Source organism: Polyodon spathula, chromosome 8 (assembly GCF_017654505.1).
Source record: "Polyodon spathula isolate WHYD16114869_AA chromosome 8, ASM1765450v1, whole genome shotgun sequence".
NCBI lineage: Eukaryota > Metazoa > Chordata > Actinopteri > Acipenseriformes > Polyodontidae > Polyodon > Polyodon spathula.
Window position 1 is genome coordinate 41,176,987 of NC_054541.1, and position 15,771 is coordinate 41,192,757.

Below are 15,771 nucleotides of genomic sequence, written 5' to 3' on the forward strand. Positions count from 1 at the left end.
ATATATATATATATATATATATATATATATATATATATATATATATATATATATATATATATATATATATATATATACACACACACAGCTCTGGAAAAAATTATTTGTGGACTCAACCACAGAAACCTTCAATGCTGTAAAATATGCACTTTTTTCCATTCCACAATTTTCTCATCTTTTGTATATTTGCCTTTGACCTCTTTTGCACTCATAATTAAATAGGGCCAGATATCTCTACAACATTCACAATGTTCACAGCAGCACCGCTGAATGCAATATTAATGCTTACTTCCATTTCCTAAAAACGATTTCTGAATAAATTCAAGAAAGATGTTTCCCTATGTATGCTGGGCTTATGGCAAAATCTTTGTTGAATGATATACAAATGCATAGGACTGTGTTCCATTGGAGACAAATCATAAGTTGCTGCATTACTAGTATTTTAAGTATTATAACAACAATACTTTTGTTACAGCTCCAAACAGTTCATATATAGATTTTTGTTAGTCCATTGCCTGACATTTTACAAAACTGTCAAATCTGACTTGGCAGAGTCATTAATTGTAAATTGTTCATTAAAGTGTTTGACTTGACAGTTTTGCACTGGAAGGTGATCTTGAAATAAGACTCGAAAAGGTTCACACTGGCAGAACTAATGGGTTTTTAAAATTGATCACCCTGGTGGTTATGAGATTCAAATGAGAATTGGGCTGAAATGACTATTATCTTTTTTCATTATTGTCGAGCAGTGAATTTCTGACGCTGTTTTGCTGCAGTAAATTGTGTCATGAAGCTGCAGTGCATTTTGTACGTGATGGGTAGTATGTCATTAAGATTCAGCATTTCACAAACATAAAACACTGCCCATTTTTTATGTTGGTGTTGCTATGAAAGTGAGGTTTCAGTTAGTTAGGCTTCAGTTAACCACATACCTTTATACCTCTTAAATGTGATTCAAATGTGATTCAGTCAACTGTGCATTGATTGCAATACATGTGTCATTATTGTAAAAGAAAAAAAATAAATCTAGCCTTTTTTAATAGCTTTATGGAAGTTTTGTGAATCCTATACAGTATCTAATAAAAATATTTAAAAGAACCAAAAATTGGTTTAAAATGAATCCTTTAATGGGTTCCAAATGTGTTTCTGAGAAAACGTGCATAAAATAACTAAATGTACATTAGTGGTAATGAATACATGATCAGCTTGCAGCACATAACTAATATAATAAACTTTGAATTATATTAAATATCACAAGTTCTTGTTGTTTTTAAAGATTATTTTAAACAGAGTATTTTTTACAATAATGAACAAAGAGTAAGAAGGATAGTCCTTTCATGTGACACAGGACTGTAGTGTCTATTTAAATAATCCAAACAGTGGCAGATACACATACTGCCCTGTTTAGATCATTGCAAAAAGGCCCAAACATAGCCATGGGAAGGTCTTGTAAAAACAATTTATATTAACTCACCCTGTCAGAAGATGTTTTCTCATTTATCATTGAGTGGTACTTAACATATAGATAGCAAAGGAAAAGGAAAAGCATGATTTGTACTTTTTAGTATTACATATTTTTTTTGGAGTAATACGAGTATCATCACAAACCTATTAAGTATAGGGTGACTTTGTAAAATGGTTGTTGGTGTTGACCCTGGTTATCCTGTGTGGTTGAAAGCTCAGGGGTTAAATAACAGAACAGCAGTAAATTGTGTGAATCGACTGGAACTTTCAGTTCAGCAGGATCGATTTCTGGAACATTTCTCACTGTGAATAAACACAGAGGAGTTGCCCTCCCAGGGAGAGATTCTGTACAGTAGCATCAGTAATGTGAGATAATAACCAATGCTTATGTGCAGCAGTTGTACAGTACAGGAATTTGGAAACAGTAGGAGACACTTAAGTGACGACCTGATAGGACAGAACTTAATGTCTGTAAGGCCAGACGATACGGTGGTTGATTAGTTACTCACGTCTTTTGTACATATTATTAAAACAAATTTTCAATGAAAATTATAACTAAATTATTACTATAATGATACTATATATATATATATATATATATATATATATATATATATATATATATATATATATATATATATGATATATAGATATATGTATATATATACGTATTGCATGCAAATGTACACAGTAGTCTCCGCATATAGGGACACCTCCTAAGAGAACACTTTGGCTAAGAGAACACCCTGTGGTGAAACTGATTTTTCCCATTATGAATGCTCCGCCTAAAGGAACAGGGACTTTGCTTAAAAGAACGCCTTTTTGGCACCGCTAGCGATTCGTTCACAACTGATACAGCACTGTTTTTTAACCTGAAAACTCATCATTATCAAACTTAAATTCAAATGGTTTATTCTATCTTTTCAAATGCAACTTGTCATCGCGAGAGTGTCTTGAGGCACTCTGTATTTTGATTTCCATGAGTGCATCTCATTGCTACACAATGGCATGTAAACAAACGGTGAAATATGACACTGTTTTGCTGTTCGAGCTCCTCAATAAACCCTGAATCAAACACAAGTCGGCAAGCAATTTATTGTTTTCCATTCTGGTAAGTTGCTTCACCATTCTGTTAAATAATTTGAGCATGTTTTGAATATTGTTTCTGTACAGTATTCATAATTAATCTAGAGCTGCCTTTTAAGGTGTGTAAGGGGTGCTGTGTTAATTTAGTTTGACAGTTTATTAATGTTAGTTTGTCTGTTACTTTCTTATTATAGTTTATTAACATACGCTTGATTTTTCTCTTATTCTGTTCATTTCATATCTTGATGCACGTGTGTCATGACAAGTATTCCATATGTATGTATTTCTTGATTCATATGGTGTCTGGTTAAGAGAACATTTTGCTTCCTTCCAGAGGGGTGTTCTCTTAGCCAGAGACTACTATACTACTGAAAAGAAAAAAAAAAAGGCTTGTATAGACAGTGGGGCAATTTCCATGGAAAAAGACGAATAAGTCTCCCCTTTTTCTCACTCTATTTATATTGTTTCCTACCATCACCGGTGTTAATGAAGGGGTACAGGCTGTTTGGATAAGTCAGACACAGCAGATCGGTAACTGGCATTTCTTGACTAAATTTGTTCTCAAGAAGTTGAAGCCCAAATCAAAACAACAATAGACATGTTTTTTTAATTGTTTTGGACATTTTAAAGTTGTTATAAAACACATACTGGTGACAGTATCATTTGAACTATGGAAGCGCTGCTCTGTGTTGTAAGCAAACACATATTCGATACTAGACCCAGTAAGCATGTTATTCCACTCATGCTATCTCACTCTTGTTATAACAAAAATATATCTCACGCTGGATACACCCACGCGTGTGGTTTATATATATTTAAACAGTTGACAGCACTCATATCTATAATGCTGATGGGTTTTCTATTAAAAAAATAAATATATAAATCCTCTGACTAAATACTTTCATTAAATTAGAACTCTACCAGTCTTTTAACGTATATTTACGAACAGAAATACACTTAAAGACTTTCAAGCACTGGTATGTTTTCAAAACCTCAATATTGCTACACAGGCTCTATTTTATTTATTAAATAAATAAATAAATAAATAAATAAATAAAAATAAAGGGTAGTTTTTATCAATTGATTAAACTCCCGGAAATGCATAAATATTAGGTCTTCAGACATTATGTAAATCTCCATTGTGACTTGAGGAAAGGTACATTAGGAACATATATACTTCTGACATGTGTTAACTCCATTGTGAAATCCAGTGCATACTATAGATACAATTGACCTAAATAGTGGCAACTCTATGGACTGCCACTTTTTAAATATTAAATAGGACCAAGCCTGCCTCTTTACCTACTTTTTAAAGACAAATTACATTCAAGGGACTCACACACACTGTCAAATCCACCTTCTTTTAGTGACAGATAAAATAAATAGACTCCGCTGTATCAGTGCTGAGGTAACAAGGTAGAATCTCAGGCAAAAGAATGGGGAATAGAAAAAAAGAACATTTTAGGCATTATGTTAGACGCAGTACAAATGAGGGAAAAGTAATTTATTCCTGAAACCACAAGAACAGTTGTTAAGGGTTATTGTTAGACACTATATTTGTGATGAAAACCCAATGCAGGACCTGTGATAAGATTATTTATTGATCAGATTAAAAGCTTCCAGTAAATATGACAGACTATTATTTGAGATAAGGCAGGTAGATCAGGATTGTGGTGGACACAGGCAGATGGTATTTGTTCGGTGTGAATTTAAAACCTGCTTCTTAATGAAAGGAGTGTAGCAGGATTTGAGTGACGGGGCGTTAACTGGGTGATTCATACAAGGCACAGTAAAATCAAATAGATGACAGGATATTTCATCACTTCTAACTGAAAGGCCACTGGGAGATAAATATAGAGATTGTTTTTGGTCTAACCTGGCAGAATCTAAATATGAGGCAAGCCTGTCTTAATTTCAACCTTTTTTCTTATGGTAAATGTTAACCATGGGGCTCTGTTTATACCAATGTGTGCTTATGACAGCACTAACATCTTTAATGGGATATACTGGAGTTTTATTGATTTATATCAGCTCGACTGAAGCAAGGATCATCGCATTGCTTTAATTTCCTGTTGTTCTACAGATTAATGAGTATTAAAGGGCCAGATTTGATGAATAATGGTAATTTTATAAAGATGTACACCCACATCTTCCAGGCTAGAAAGCAATTAACGAAACTACAAGAATACCCACATTTCAAAAGGAAACATTCAGTCACTAGGTTAGGCTATTTTGCCCTAACAGTGCCACTGCACACACAAAACAAGTATATTCAAATAGTTGAAAACTGTCTATGTATTGTGTTTTGTGAGGGTGTTCTGAGCGAACATAATTACATTGTTTTAGCTGAAGATAATTTTATTTAAATACCATAATTAAAATATGATAGTGTAGTTATCCAGCCCTAATATACACAATTTAGGAAATTATACAGTTATGCTTTATTTAAGGACCTTTCTTTTGTTTGTTTATTAACTGTAAACAAACATTGTTAAAACCTGATTTAATTTGCTAAACATCCGCCATATTGGATTAATTGAAAAACGGTTCGCCTAAATGTGAAAATTCGCCTTTTGAAAACCACTTATAGCAGAGTGTAGCTGATGGGTTTTGTGGTATGGCAGCTATGTTGGATGACATCATAATTACACTTTGATGACGGCATAATCATAAATTATGAAGAGCTTCTCCCAAACCGCTGGTCTGAAACCACAAATTGGTAAAAACTTGGCTAGTGTGGTTGTCTTTAAGGGGTATTCAAGAGAAGTTGCTATAATAAAAAACATGGCAGCCACATTGGATTACATCATCAACATACAAAACTGGCTAATAACTCCTTATAGAGTGCAGATAGGGTATAAAAGGGGACAGACAATCATAATCTGTTCCTTCGCATTGGTGATTGTGAGTAGAACTGAGAAGGACAGTAAAAGTAAAACGGTAACTGAAATTGTGAATGTTGTGTTTTGTTGTTTGTAATTGTCTTGTCTTGACTTGTACATTACTAGACAGCTAACATAGTTCCGTATCTGTCGCCAAGGGCAATCACTAAACAGGACAACATTGCACCATTGTCACAAATTTAAACTTGTATCACCCACCACGAGCACTACTTATGCATCCAGGACTGGTGACCGTGTTTGTATTATTGTGGAGTGGAAATTGTTTATTATTTGGGACTGGCTGATCTTGTGTTATAAACCCTGTGCTGCACACATTGGTGTGTACTGCAGGGGAATTATTGTTTGGTCGCCAGACCTGGAATCTCCAAACAAAAACATTTCCAAACCAGATTACATCACTGCATCACTCCTGCACCTGCTCTCAATCAGCTACCTGTCACAAACCACCCTCTTCAACTTCCAAACAACTGGAAATCTATGACGGTCAGTGACACCTGATGCAAACTTATGATTTCTGACTCGATTAAAAAAAAAAAAGAACATACCCACCTGTAACAGGGGGAGATCTGTGTTGACTCTGCTGGCATGTTCATAGTGCTGCAGGAAGAGGGCAGCAGTCGTCCAATAACCGCCTGTGAGTCATGGCAGTGACACGGGGAGGTGGGAAAGGGTGTGTGTGGACTTTCCCTCTCTCTGAATGGCTGGGAGCCAGGTCATGGGGAGATTGTTAGCCCTATAAGATAACGCTCTACTGTTTCCTCAGGTCTGCCCTTTTAGACAAGCTGAGTGTGCGGAAGCGCTGGTCCAGGACCAAGAACCAGCCAGGAGAAAAGTAACGGGAGAAAGAAATTGAAAAAACAAAAGAAAGAACCCTTGGGCAGACCCCCTAAATATTGTTTATAGCAGGCTGAGGGAGCCGCTAGTGTAGGTTGGTGATCCGGGTCGTGCGGTTAGCGATGGCAGGGATAATGCTGCCAAGTTAAGCACCTTTTATTTGTAGTTTTATTACTGTTTTATTTTCCTTTTTCCTTTCGCCTTCTGTTTTCATTATTATTTTGAGCACCTGCGAGTGCGCCCACATTCAATTTGTTTACCAGCCTTGTTATTCCCATGGTGCTGTCTATCATTGTTGATAGACAGACCACGGACAACAGTGCCCTCTGTGGGTAAAAATAAATTACTACTTCAAAATAAAACTGGGCACCTGTTCAACATGGTGTGCTTTCAAATGGACCTGCAGAGAGACCTTAGCATGGTCATTATTGCAACTGTAGAGATATGGAAGAGCTCTTTATATTTCATGTCACAGCATATACATTGCTTTCAGGCTTTTTATTGTCTGTTTTGTTGGTCAAGCGACTTGAGTCACCATGTATTGATAATATATTTGATATTTTCCTTAAAACTAAAACTAAAGAGAATGTAGTTTCTTCTTAAATACACTTTCACATCAAGCCTCTGGAACATGTTCTGGGGTTTTAATGTAGTCATTACCCTGAAGCGCTGAGGTTTTAAACTTCCATTTATGATACCTGGACCATAAAACAAGTTGGAGCCAAATAGATTTGTGGAAGTCATTAGTTTTTGACTCAAGATCACCCTTACTGATGTTTTTTTTTTTTTCTGTTGTTTTGCTGTTCTGCTTCTGGGTCTGAAATGATGTGATATTAACACACATTCTTCATGGAAATGTATACATTTTAGAATATCTGAACTCAAACTATATTCATTGTTTTTAATTGTTTTTATCTTGACCAGGTCTCTCTTGGTCCCTGATAAAATAAAGGTTACATTAAATAAAATAAATATGCCTTATTTAAATAGCTTCTGCTTTTGTTAGTAAAAGTTGTTGTTATACCACTAGGGTAACCTCTTTTGGCATTGCTGATTTAATATTTAATACATTGGCAGGTTCAGTATGGCAAAATCTATTGTTTCTGTTGTCATGGTACCACACCAGGTCATTAGTACCTTATGGATTTCATTCAATCTCCCCTGACAGCTATCCTTGGCTTCATCAAAATAGCTTCGCATTTTAAGTGTTGTTACCATTATTGGAATTATCCTAGTGTTCTTTCTATTGGCAAATGCTTGTGATGTACTGGTTGTGGGCTGTAATGAAAGTAAGAACAGAGAGGCAGATGAACTGTGAAAAGAGTGAGACTGGCATCTTTATCCTCTGTTCAATCATGCTTAGTCTTTTACATTCCATAATTTATTTTGCTCCTTACCAATAACTAAACCAAATATATATTACAATGAAACATAAGCAAGGCATTGGGAGTCAAGTTCATTGATTGTTCCCCCCCCATTAATTCCCTTTCAGGACAATGGGATACAAGAATAGGTACGTGAAAATCCCTGATGGCCACTTTTGGGTTGAGGGAGATCATCATGGATGCAGTTTTGACAGTAACAATTTTGGACCAGTAAGTAACTTTTATTGTTTTAACTTTGTTTGTTATAATTTATATAGTAGTGCAGTTATTACCAATGCACAGTTTCTATATTGTGATATCCATGGATAGGACATTTTAAGAGCTAACTTCAATTGCAGGGTTCAACATATCTTGTCCAGTACATTAGACCACAAATTTGGCCATTCCACTGTTCCACTTAAAAACACAACTGAAAAATTCAAAATTCAATTTAAGAATGTAAAAAAAAAAATAATAAAAAAAACATTAGCCCAACAAACCTGTTTTTTAACGAATGATCGTATCTTCTATTGTTTTCTGTGTTTTTTATTTATTTTCCATTTTTATATCTCTGATTTATAAACAGCGTTGCACCAAAAGCTACCACTGAAATGCTCAGATTTTCTAAACACTGTTGAAACACTGTTTCTTCTTTCTTCATTGAACGTACTGAATGATTTCGGCTCAATTAGCTTGACTGTAATAATGATTTGATTTCAGTTAGGCAATGCAGTTTTCATTCCCCATTGCTACAGGCTCAACCCAGCGATGTGTGTAGTGTGAACTAATGCTTACCTCAATTAAAGTCTGAAATGCAACCCCTCCAAGAAAGTAAAACTAAAAACAGACACAAACCATTTATTTAGTCAGTAACAGTTGAATGTGGACAAATTAATGTATTTTGAGCTGATATACAGTAAGAAGTATATACAATTATAAATGTATACGTTTTGTTAATGATGCATTTCAATCAAATATCCCAATAGACACATTGTCCCCAAACCCTGTGGTGCATTAACAAAAATTCCAAAACCTTGAGCAAATTCAGAAAGCCCTGATATAAAATACTGATTGTATTTAAGGATTGTTGAATGAATACACAAATTAAAAAGTACATAATGATTTGCAGTTGATCATTTATGCATGTTATTCATGACCATTATTTAACACAATCACAGACTGTAGCAATTGAATTGGTCCCTGTAACAGGCAAAGCCCTGCCAAAATGTATTTGTTTTTACATGTGGAGGACGAGCGAGGCGCTGTCCGCTACGTTGTTGTTTTGTTTTTATTTTATATTTATTTAAGAACGCGGTACTTCCTTGTGCATGTTTTGTATTTACCTTGTATTATAATGTATTTATTGTATTTATGTGACAGCGTAGCAGTGTTTTTTTCAATTGTGTTGCAGCGTGGATGGGAAACCCCATCCACGTTAATAAACTTGTGCATAATTAGTAGCTAGTTAAACCCCTCAGCCACGATATATAAGCCTGCAATTCTCCCTGTTCAGGGTGGGTGTTTGGAGGAGCGAGAACTGGAGAGGGAGAGGCATGTAAGAATGCAGATATACGGGCCTTCCAGGACTGAGTTGTGCACCACTGCTTTAGTATATATAATATAATCCATTAGGGTCTGTTCATTACAATACATTGTTGTATATACTGGCTGTTAGAACTTTTGTGCTCTGAAGTACAGCAGAAATGAGACATTATTCAATATTCAGTAAGGTTGCTTTTGTTTATATGGGATATACAAGTAGGTTTAGGTGTAGGGACAGCTTTACTCAGATAGTTAGGATTTTTAAATCAAACTTCAACCATGCCATAAAAGTAGAACACTATAGACAACTCTAAAAAATTTAAAAAAATTAGCCTCCATTATCTTCATTATTAAATGACGAATAAAGCTCATAAGAGAAAGTTAAAATGATTAATAAACATTGTAACAAACTTTTATGAAATATGTATCAAAACACTAGATGATTACAAGGACATTGATGTTAAATAAATAAAGAAATAAAACTGCACTAAATAGAATAAGATGTTCAGAGTTATGCTTTAGTCAAACAAGAGGTGTTCTGGTAAAAATAGCGAATGTAATTGGGCAAAATAGCATTTACTGTCAATCATGAGATAGAAGAAAAGCCCAGATGACAACAAAATCCCTCAACCATTTTCATGGCAGCGGTTTAACAAAGCAAGCTATCAAAAACAAAACAAAACCAAAAAAAAGGTTGTTGAATGCGTCCAAATATCTGATGAGTTCAATATACCATTTATACTTGTTGTGTTGTTTAAAAGCTTTCTACCAACAGCTGCTAACAAAATGGAAGGTTAGGCCAAGATGTGTTTTTATGGAAGTTTAAGTAGTGTGACATGCATTTGGTCTTATTATGGCATGCACTAGAATAATATGGCAAGCATTGGTCTATAAAGGATGTTGCTGTCTGTGTTTTGTCTGATGAATAATAAAATGTTGCCGTCTACTCTGGTAGGCCCTTACAGATTCTTTATATTTCAGCAACAACTGTTTTTAAGCTATGAACTCTTCCTACTTTTGATTACAGCACTTCTGTTATTATGTCTTCGTTTGTTATATCTTTAAAAAAAAAAAAAAAAACTCAGAGATCTGATTCTAATTCCATCTTTAAACTAGATACTCTATTTCAGGAACATGGAAGATTGCCTGCCTTTTATAGACATCCTCCCACTGTTACAGTGCAGTGAGCTGATGGTAATCACGTAGCAGCTTTCTTTCAAATGGCAAGAACTTGTCCTTGTACACTCTAACTGTAGATGCCAGTTCATTTCCCACTCATAACGGCTTGACCTTACTCATAGTGGGTTAGCTGATCAAAGGGATACATTGACTTTAAGGGCCATGTAGCGTGTTCTTTATCTCCACTCTTGTCAAGGTCCTGGATTCAGTGAACAAAAAAAAGATGTGAAATTATACAAACAATGAAACAACATCTATTCTTGTAGCAAGCTGCAAATATCACCCACACATTTTTTTGGCAAGTTTTCCCCTTCCAATTGTATTAGTACATGTGAAACAAAAGAGAAAATAACTGATATTAATCATGTGTAGAATATGTTATTAGAATAAACATAATTTTACAAGAATCGTGTCTGTTTCAAGAAATAAAATAATATGACAATATAAATATAGTATTAAAATGTTTGCTCAAAAGAGGTTGCTTTATTATATTGTATTGAATTAAAAGCAAGGCCCTTCTGAGATTAAATTTAGCAAATTATCCTGACATTTTCGACTCATTCATGTTTTGAATATGTGTTACTGTAGCTGATGTTATTCCCTGTGGATTTCCAAGCTTTTTTTACATCTGTATCCATTATCCATTACCCTGAATGTGCTGTTTTGGAGTCATTTGAAATGCTCTTATCACTAAAATATTGATTCACCCATTAAACCACCATTTGGATTTATTTTAAGGAAGTTATAGTAACTTATTTTTTTAATGTGTGTCAATTCACTATTACATTACATGGATCCATTAACCCGACCATTTTGGTGTTTGCAAAACAAATAAAAGCAGAGTGCAGAGTTCACTTTGATGTGTGTGGCATAACAAAACTGGTAATAGGGCTAAACCAAGTAACCTAAACACAAATTGAAAGGACTTTAAGATGGGAATTTACTATGGAAGTTGTTTCACCTTTAATGGAACCACCATAGAGTATACAGTATTAGCAAAAATTAACTTGTCTATTGCCACATCCTTTTTTTTTTCCCCATGAGTATCAAATATGTAGCAGGTATTGGCAGAGTTGGCCTTGCCAGTCAGGGTTTTTGTTCCAACCAACCAGTTTTTTTTTTTTTTTCATTTCATTATTTAATAACATCTATTAAACCTGGCTGGATGCTGGAAATGGCTGATTCAAAGTTTTACATTTTGTCATGAGGACTTAAAATGTACTGCTAGAATTGCTGACAAATTGATAGAAACTGTACAGCTTGAAGTCAAAACAAGGAATATAGCATAGTAATCGATTAATAACCATACAGTAGGTGCTTTGTAAATTTAGAGAGCTGACAAAAACAGATTTGTTGCCTTAACCCATTCAGTGTTACAGTTACAGGGATCTTACAGTTGCAAAATTGAATGAGGATTTCAGAAAATAGAAATCAGATTTCAAATATCTTCTACCACTGAGGAGCTACAAGATTGTGTCCAAGCTATGGCCTGTATAACAAAGTGCCCGAAAACGGCCTTGTTTTCAACACTGTCAGCTGTTTTGTGGAAGTAGTGCAGACTAAGCAAAATATCACAAAGTACATTGCCAAATCATATGTAAAACATTTTAACCTTGAAATTTATGAATACATATAAGTACAAAATGCAGTTGTTTTATTAAATTATTCAGTAATTTTGCATTATGAAGAGAAATCATATTTATATACAGAAGTTATAGAATTCAATATAACCACAAACAGCAACAACAAAAAAAGAACTATAAATGTTGGCAAAGCATTAAACCTATAAGCTATACTGGGGTACTGCAATAAATGTGGCCACCACTGTAAGAAAACAAACAAACAAACAAACAAACAAATAAATAAATAAGTGGTGTAGTGTGGTGTATGTACCGTCAAGTACAAGCCAGCTCTCGATCTTGAACTTTTCTTCTTCAAAATACTCACTGGTAGACGCGTTTCCCGTGTGTGATGTTTTTGTTGTAAAAATTGACATGTAGAGATAGTCACTTTATGTTTCCAGTGCCTAGCCTTATTCAATGACAAGGCTCAGAAAGACACTGAAATTAAAGCGGTCCAGCATGACTGGGTTAAGTGGGATCTGTGTCATGTCTTATGCCCTTGTCATAAAAAAAAAGAAACATAGTAAAAGACATCCATCAGATTCCACCATATAGAAAAGCTAGATTGTCAAATCTTTACCAGGGTCCAAGTGGGCAAAAAAAAGAAAATAGTCAAATGTGACTCAAAGAAACAGTTCCTTGTTGCATGAAATGCAGTAATACATCCCAATTCAAAGTAGACTCGCATAGTTCTCAGTGGACCAAATGTGCTCATTAGTAATCTGTTCCCCCAGCTCTTGCCCTGCTAGTAGGATTTGTGACTGCTAAATTTAGGAAGCTCCATATGTATTTCCCTTTTATTTCTGGGGCATTAGTTCATCCTTCAAGATAACAAGCCTGTTCTACCTCTTTTCATTGTATTTGTATTGCAATTAGTTAGCGACTTGACTGCTACTGTTTAGTGATGCAAATTAAGGTAAAGCAGAACAACTATGTATGTTGCTAAACTGTGGGTCATACATCAATTGTTTTTATTCTGCCCTTTGGAATTCTGGGTATTGTATTTATCTTTTTTGTAAAAGAATCATTAAAATAGTCATGGGCAGTATCGTACTTTTAACACTATCTGCTTTAGCTCCAGTCACCATAACAAATTATTGTAAACAAGGCTGACTTTGTTACTTTTTCATTTATTCTGAAGAGATGCTATCAATATAATATTATAAACAAGCTGCTGATAGTGAAAAAGTAAAATCTTGAATATTTTGTCCTGTCGTAATGAAGTCCGTATTTATTTAATATTTTTTTTAGATTTCTTATTACTGTAAACGCTACTGTGCATATGCAGCTGTTAACTCCTGTGCATTGTTAAACCAGTCAGCAATTTTCTGTCCCTCTAGCATTATCAAGGGTTCTACAAATTAGCAAATCAATCCAACAAATAGTTACTTTTTTCTTTTTTGTAGCCAAATAGAAGCTGCTACATTTCTTTTTGGTTTTACCATTTTTTCATTTTTTAAAAACAGCAGGCCTTATCATTTAGTGTATAGTGCGCTCTCGATATTTCACAATTGTGATTAATCACAAATGTGGTTAATTTAGTTAGGCCATGTTGACAGTAAATAGGTTCACTATTTAAGTATACACAATAACCCTGTCCCATTGAAAACGAAAAATGCCCATACTAACGTTGATTGTGGAGTGCATTTTCTAAAGAAAAGAAGCATCAGTGTGCTGACTGGAAAGCATTTATGCATGATTTCAATCCCTTTGAGCACGTCTGTGAGAAAAAAAAGGACAGAGACGTTAAAAGCTCCAAGGACAACCCTAAATTTGTTATAACTCAGCCAATATAGTGTGTCTGGGCTTCAAGCTTGTGTGAAATGTATCTCCTTTCTGTCTGTTTTCTTAAATCGTGTCAGTGTTTTCTCAGAATTGAGTTTCAGTAAGAAGAAAAAGATGGACTGTCAATTTGTGCCCTGGTCTGAGAGGGATTCTTTGTTCTACTGTGGAAGTTACATTGCATTACCATTGGGTTACAGTGCTAGTCTAAGATTTTTAAGTCTGCCTTGTTCCACATGACCAGATAAGCATTTAATCCATAGAAATACATTATGAAACAATATAAAATCATAAACAAGATGACAGACTGGAGAAGAGGGCTATAGTGGAAAATGATTGATATATTCAATTTAAATATAGCTGATACAGCATAAGTAAATAAATAAATAACATACGTAAATAACAGAAAATGTTTTTAAAGTTCATACAAGTTTGTTTGGCATCCAGCTCTCCGCACCTTCCAATGGACCAAAGAATTTCTAGAAATCAAAGTAATAGCCACACCAATGGAAGGATATAAATTCTAGAAATAGATCTCGAAAACCAAAGAATTTTAGGAAAAATCTTTTATAGCAGTTTTGTGGATGAGGAAAAAAAGTTAGAAGAAATAGATATCTATAATTATTTATTTTTTTCAAAAATGTTAATTCAGAAGTACTCATATGCTATGATAATATTGTCTATAAAAGCGCTAGAATTTCAATATGATGATGCAGAACCTAATTCTAGAAAAGTCTAAAAAATGCTGGATTGTAGGTGAACATTCTTCAAGAGTAAAAGAGTTGGGCATAGAATGACTGCTGTCATTACCAATAAGTTAATATGGGGAAAAAATAAGGCAGAAAGAAAATTATTTATCATTTTATAAAGCTGGAGAAGGATAAATATGGGGAAAGTAAGAGCAGAAAGATAATTATTTGCAATCATAGCTGGAGAAGGATACAACGATTGTTTTTCTATTATCAAGAATACAAGACTCATGTCTCCTTGGCTGAGAAAGAAGTTCTTTCACCAAGACAAACAGAAGAATGTAAGTGGAAGGTAATAACACCCGAGATTGCCTTCCAAAGATATTCAAAGAGAACTGGCTGCAGTGGGGCTGGGGCTCTTCCATATCAACCATGAGGTATAGTATTGCCATGGTGATGGTCTCAATGTCCCACAGGCCAAGGTAAATCCCTCTTATGAAAATGTCACCAAGACCAGTCGCTGTAAAGTTTGCACAATGGCAATTTGAATGATAGATATGAGTTTCACTAGTTGTTATGTTTGGAGAAAGTCTGGTGAGGTTTACAAAGAAAAGAACACTAGGTTTCCATGATTTTACTTGTTAGAAGTATTGCATGTGATGGGTCCAATATAAAGCGGAAGAGGCCACCAATAAACCCTCTCTATCAACATGTCACAAAACTCTTCATCTTAAAGTTTGCAAAATGCATTTTATGGTAAAATGGATTCCATACCTACTAAAAGCATAGGGGTGGAAATGTCCTTCTATGAAACTACATTTCCTACTAAAACGTGGAAATTTAGTCCTCGCATATACATGGTAAAATGGATTACATGGCATATCAAAAGATCTTGCCACATCATCAACTGAAACCCTCCACTTCAGAACTTTGTTTAAAGCGCAACTGGACATTTCAACATGACAACAATCCAAAGCACACCATCAACTACTCCCAGAATGGTATAAGAAGATAAAAACCCGTTTCTGGAATGGCCCTAGTCCCCAGTGGTCCTCAAAATTTGGTGAACACAGGCAAATTTCGTGCCCCAGTGAAGCCATCGTGGCTGCGGCAGCTTTTTAACCTTATGGGTTGGTGAACACATGTCCTGGCTGTTCGTAGCGTGGGCAACCCAAAGAAAGGTTTTAAAACACTTTTCAAAACAAAAAAAAAACGCCACAGTAGTCTGTTTGACCAGCACTGTGCGCGCTTATGCCTGTGCTTGTACGTATGTGACACTTTTTTTTTTTTCTTTTCCGAGTGGCTT

The 15,771-nt window shown here is 34.9% G+C and overlaps 1 protein-coding gene across 3 annotated transcripts in view; it reads left to right on the forward strand.

Annotated features, from left to right (window-relative positions):
• The window catches only part of immp2l (inner mitochondrial membrane peptidase subunit 2), a 256,942-nt gene that overhangs the window by 216,813 nt on the left and 24,358 nt on the right, over positions 1–15,771 (forward strand). For all 3 annotated transcript variants that reach the window (XM_041257969.1, XM_041257970.1, XM_041257968.1), the window contains exon 5: positions 7,780–7,882. In XM_041257969.1, coding sequence (XP_041113903.1) covers positions 7,780–7,882 — 103 coding nt within the window. The remainder of the gene's footprint in view (positions 1–7,779; positions 7,883–15,771) is intronic.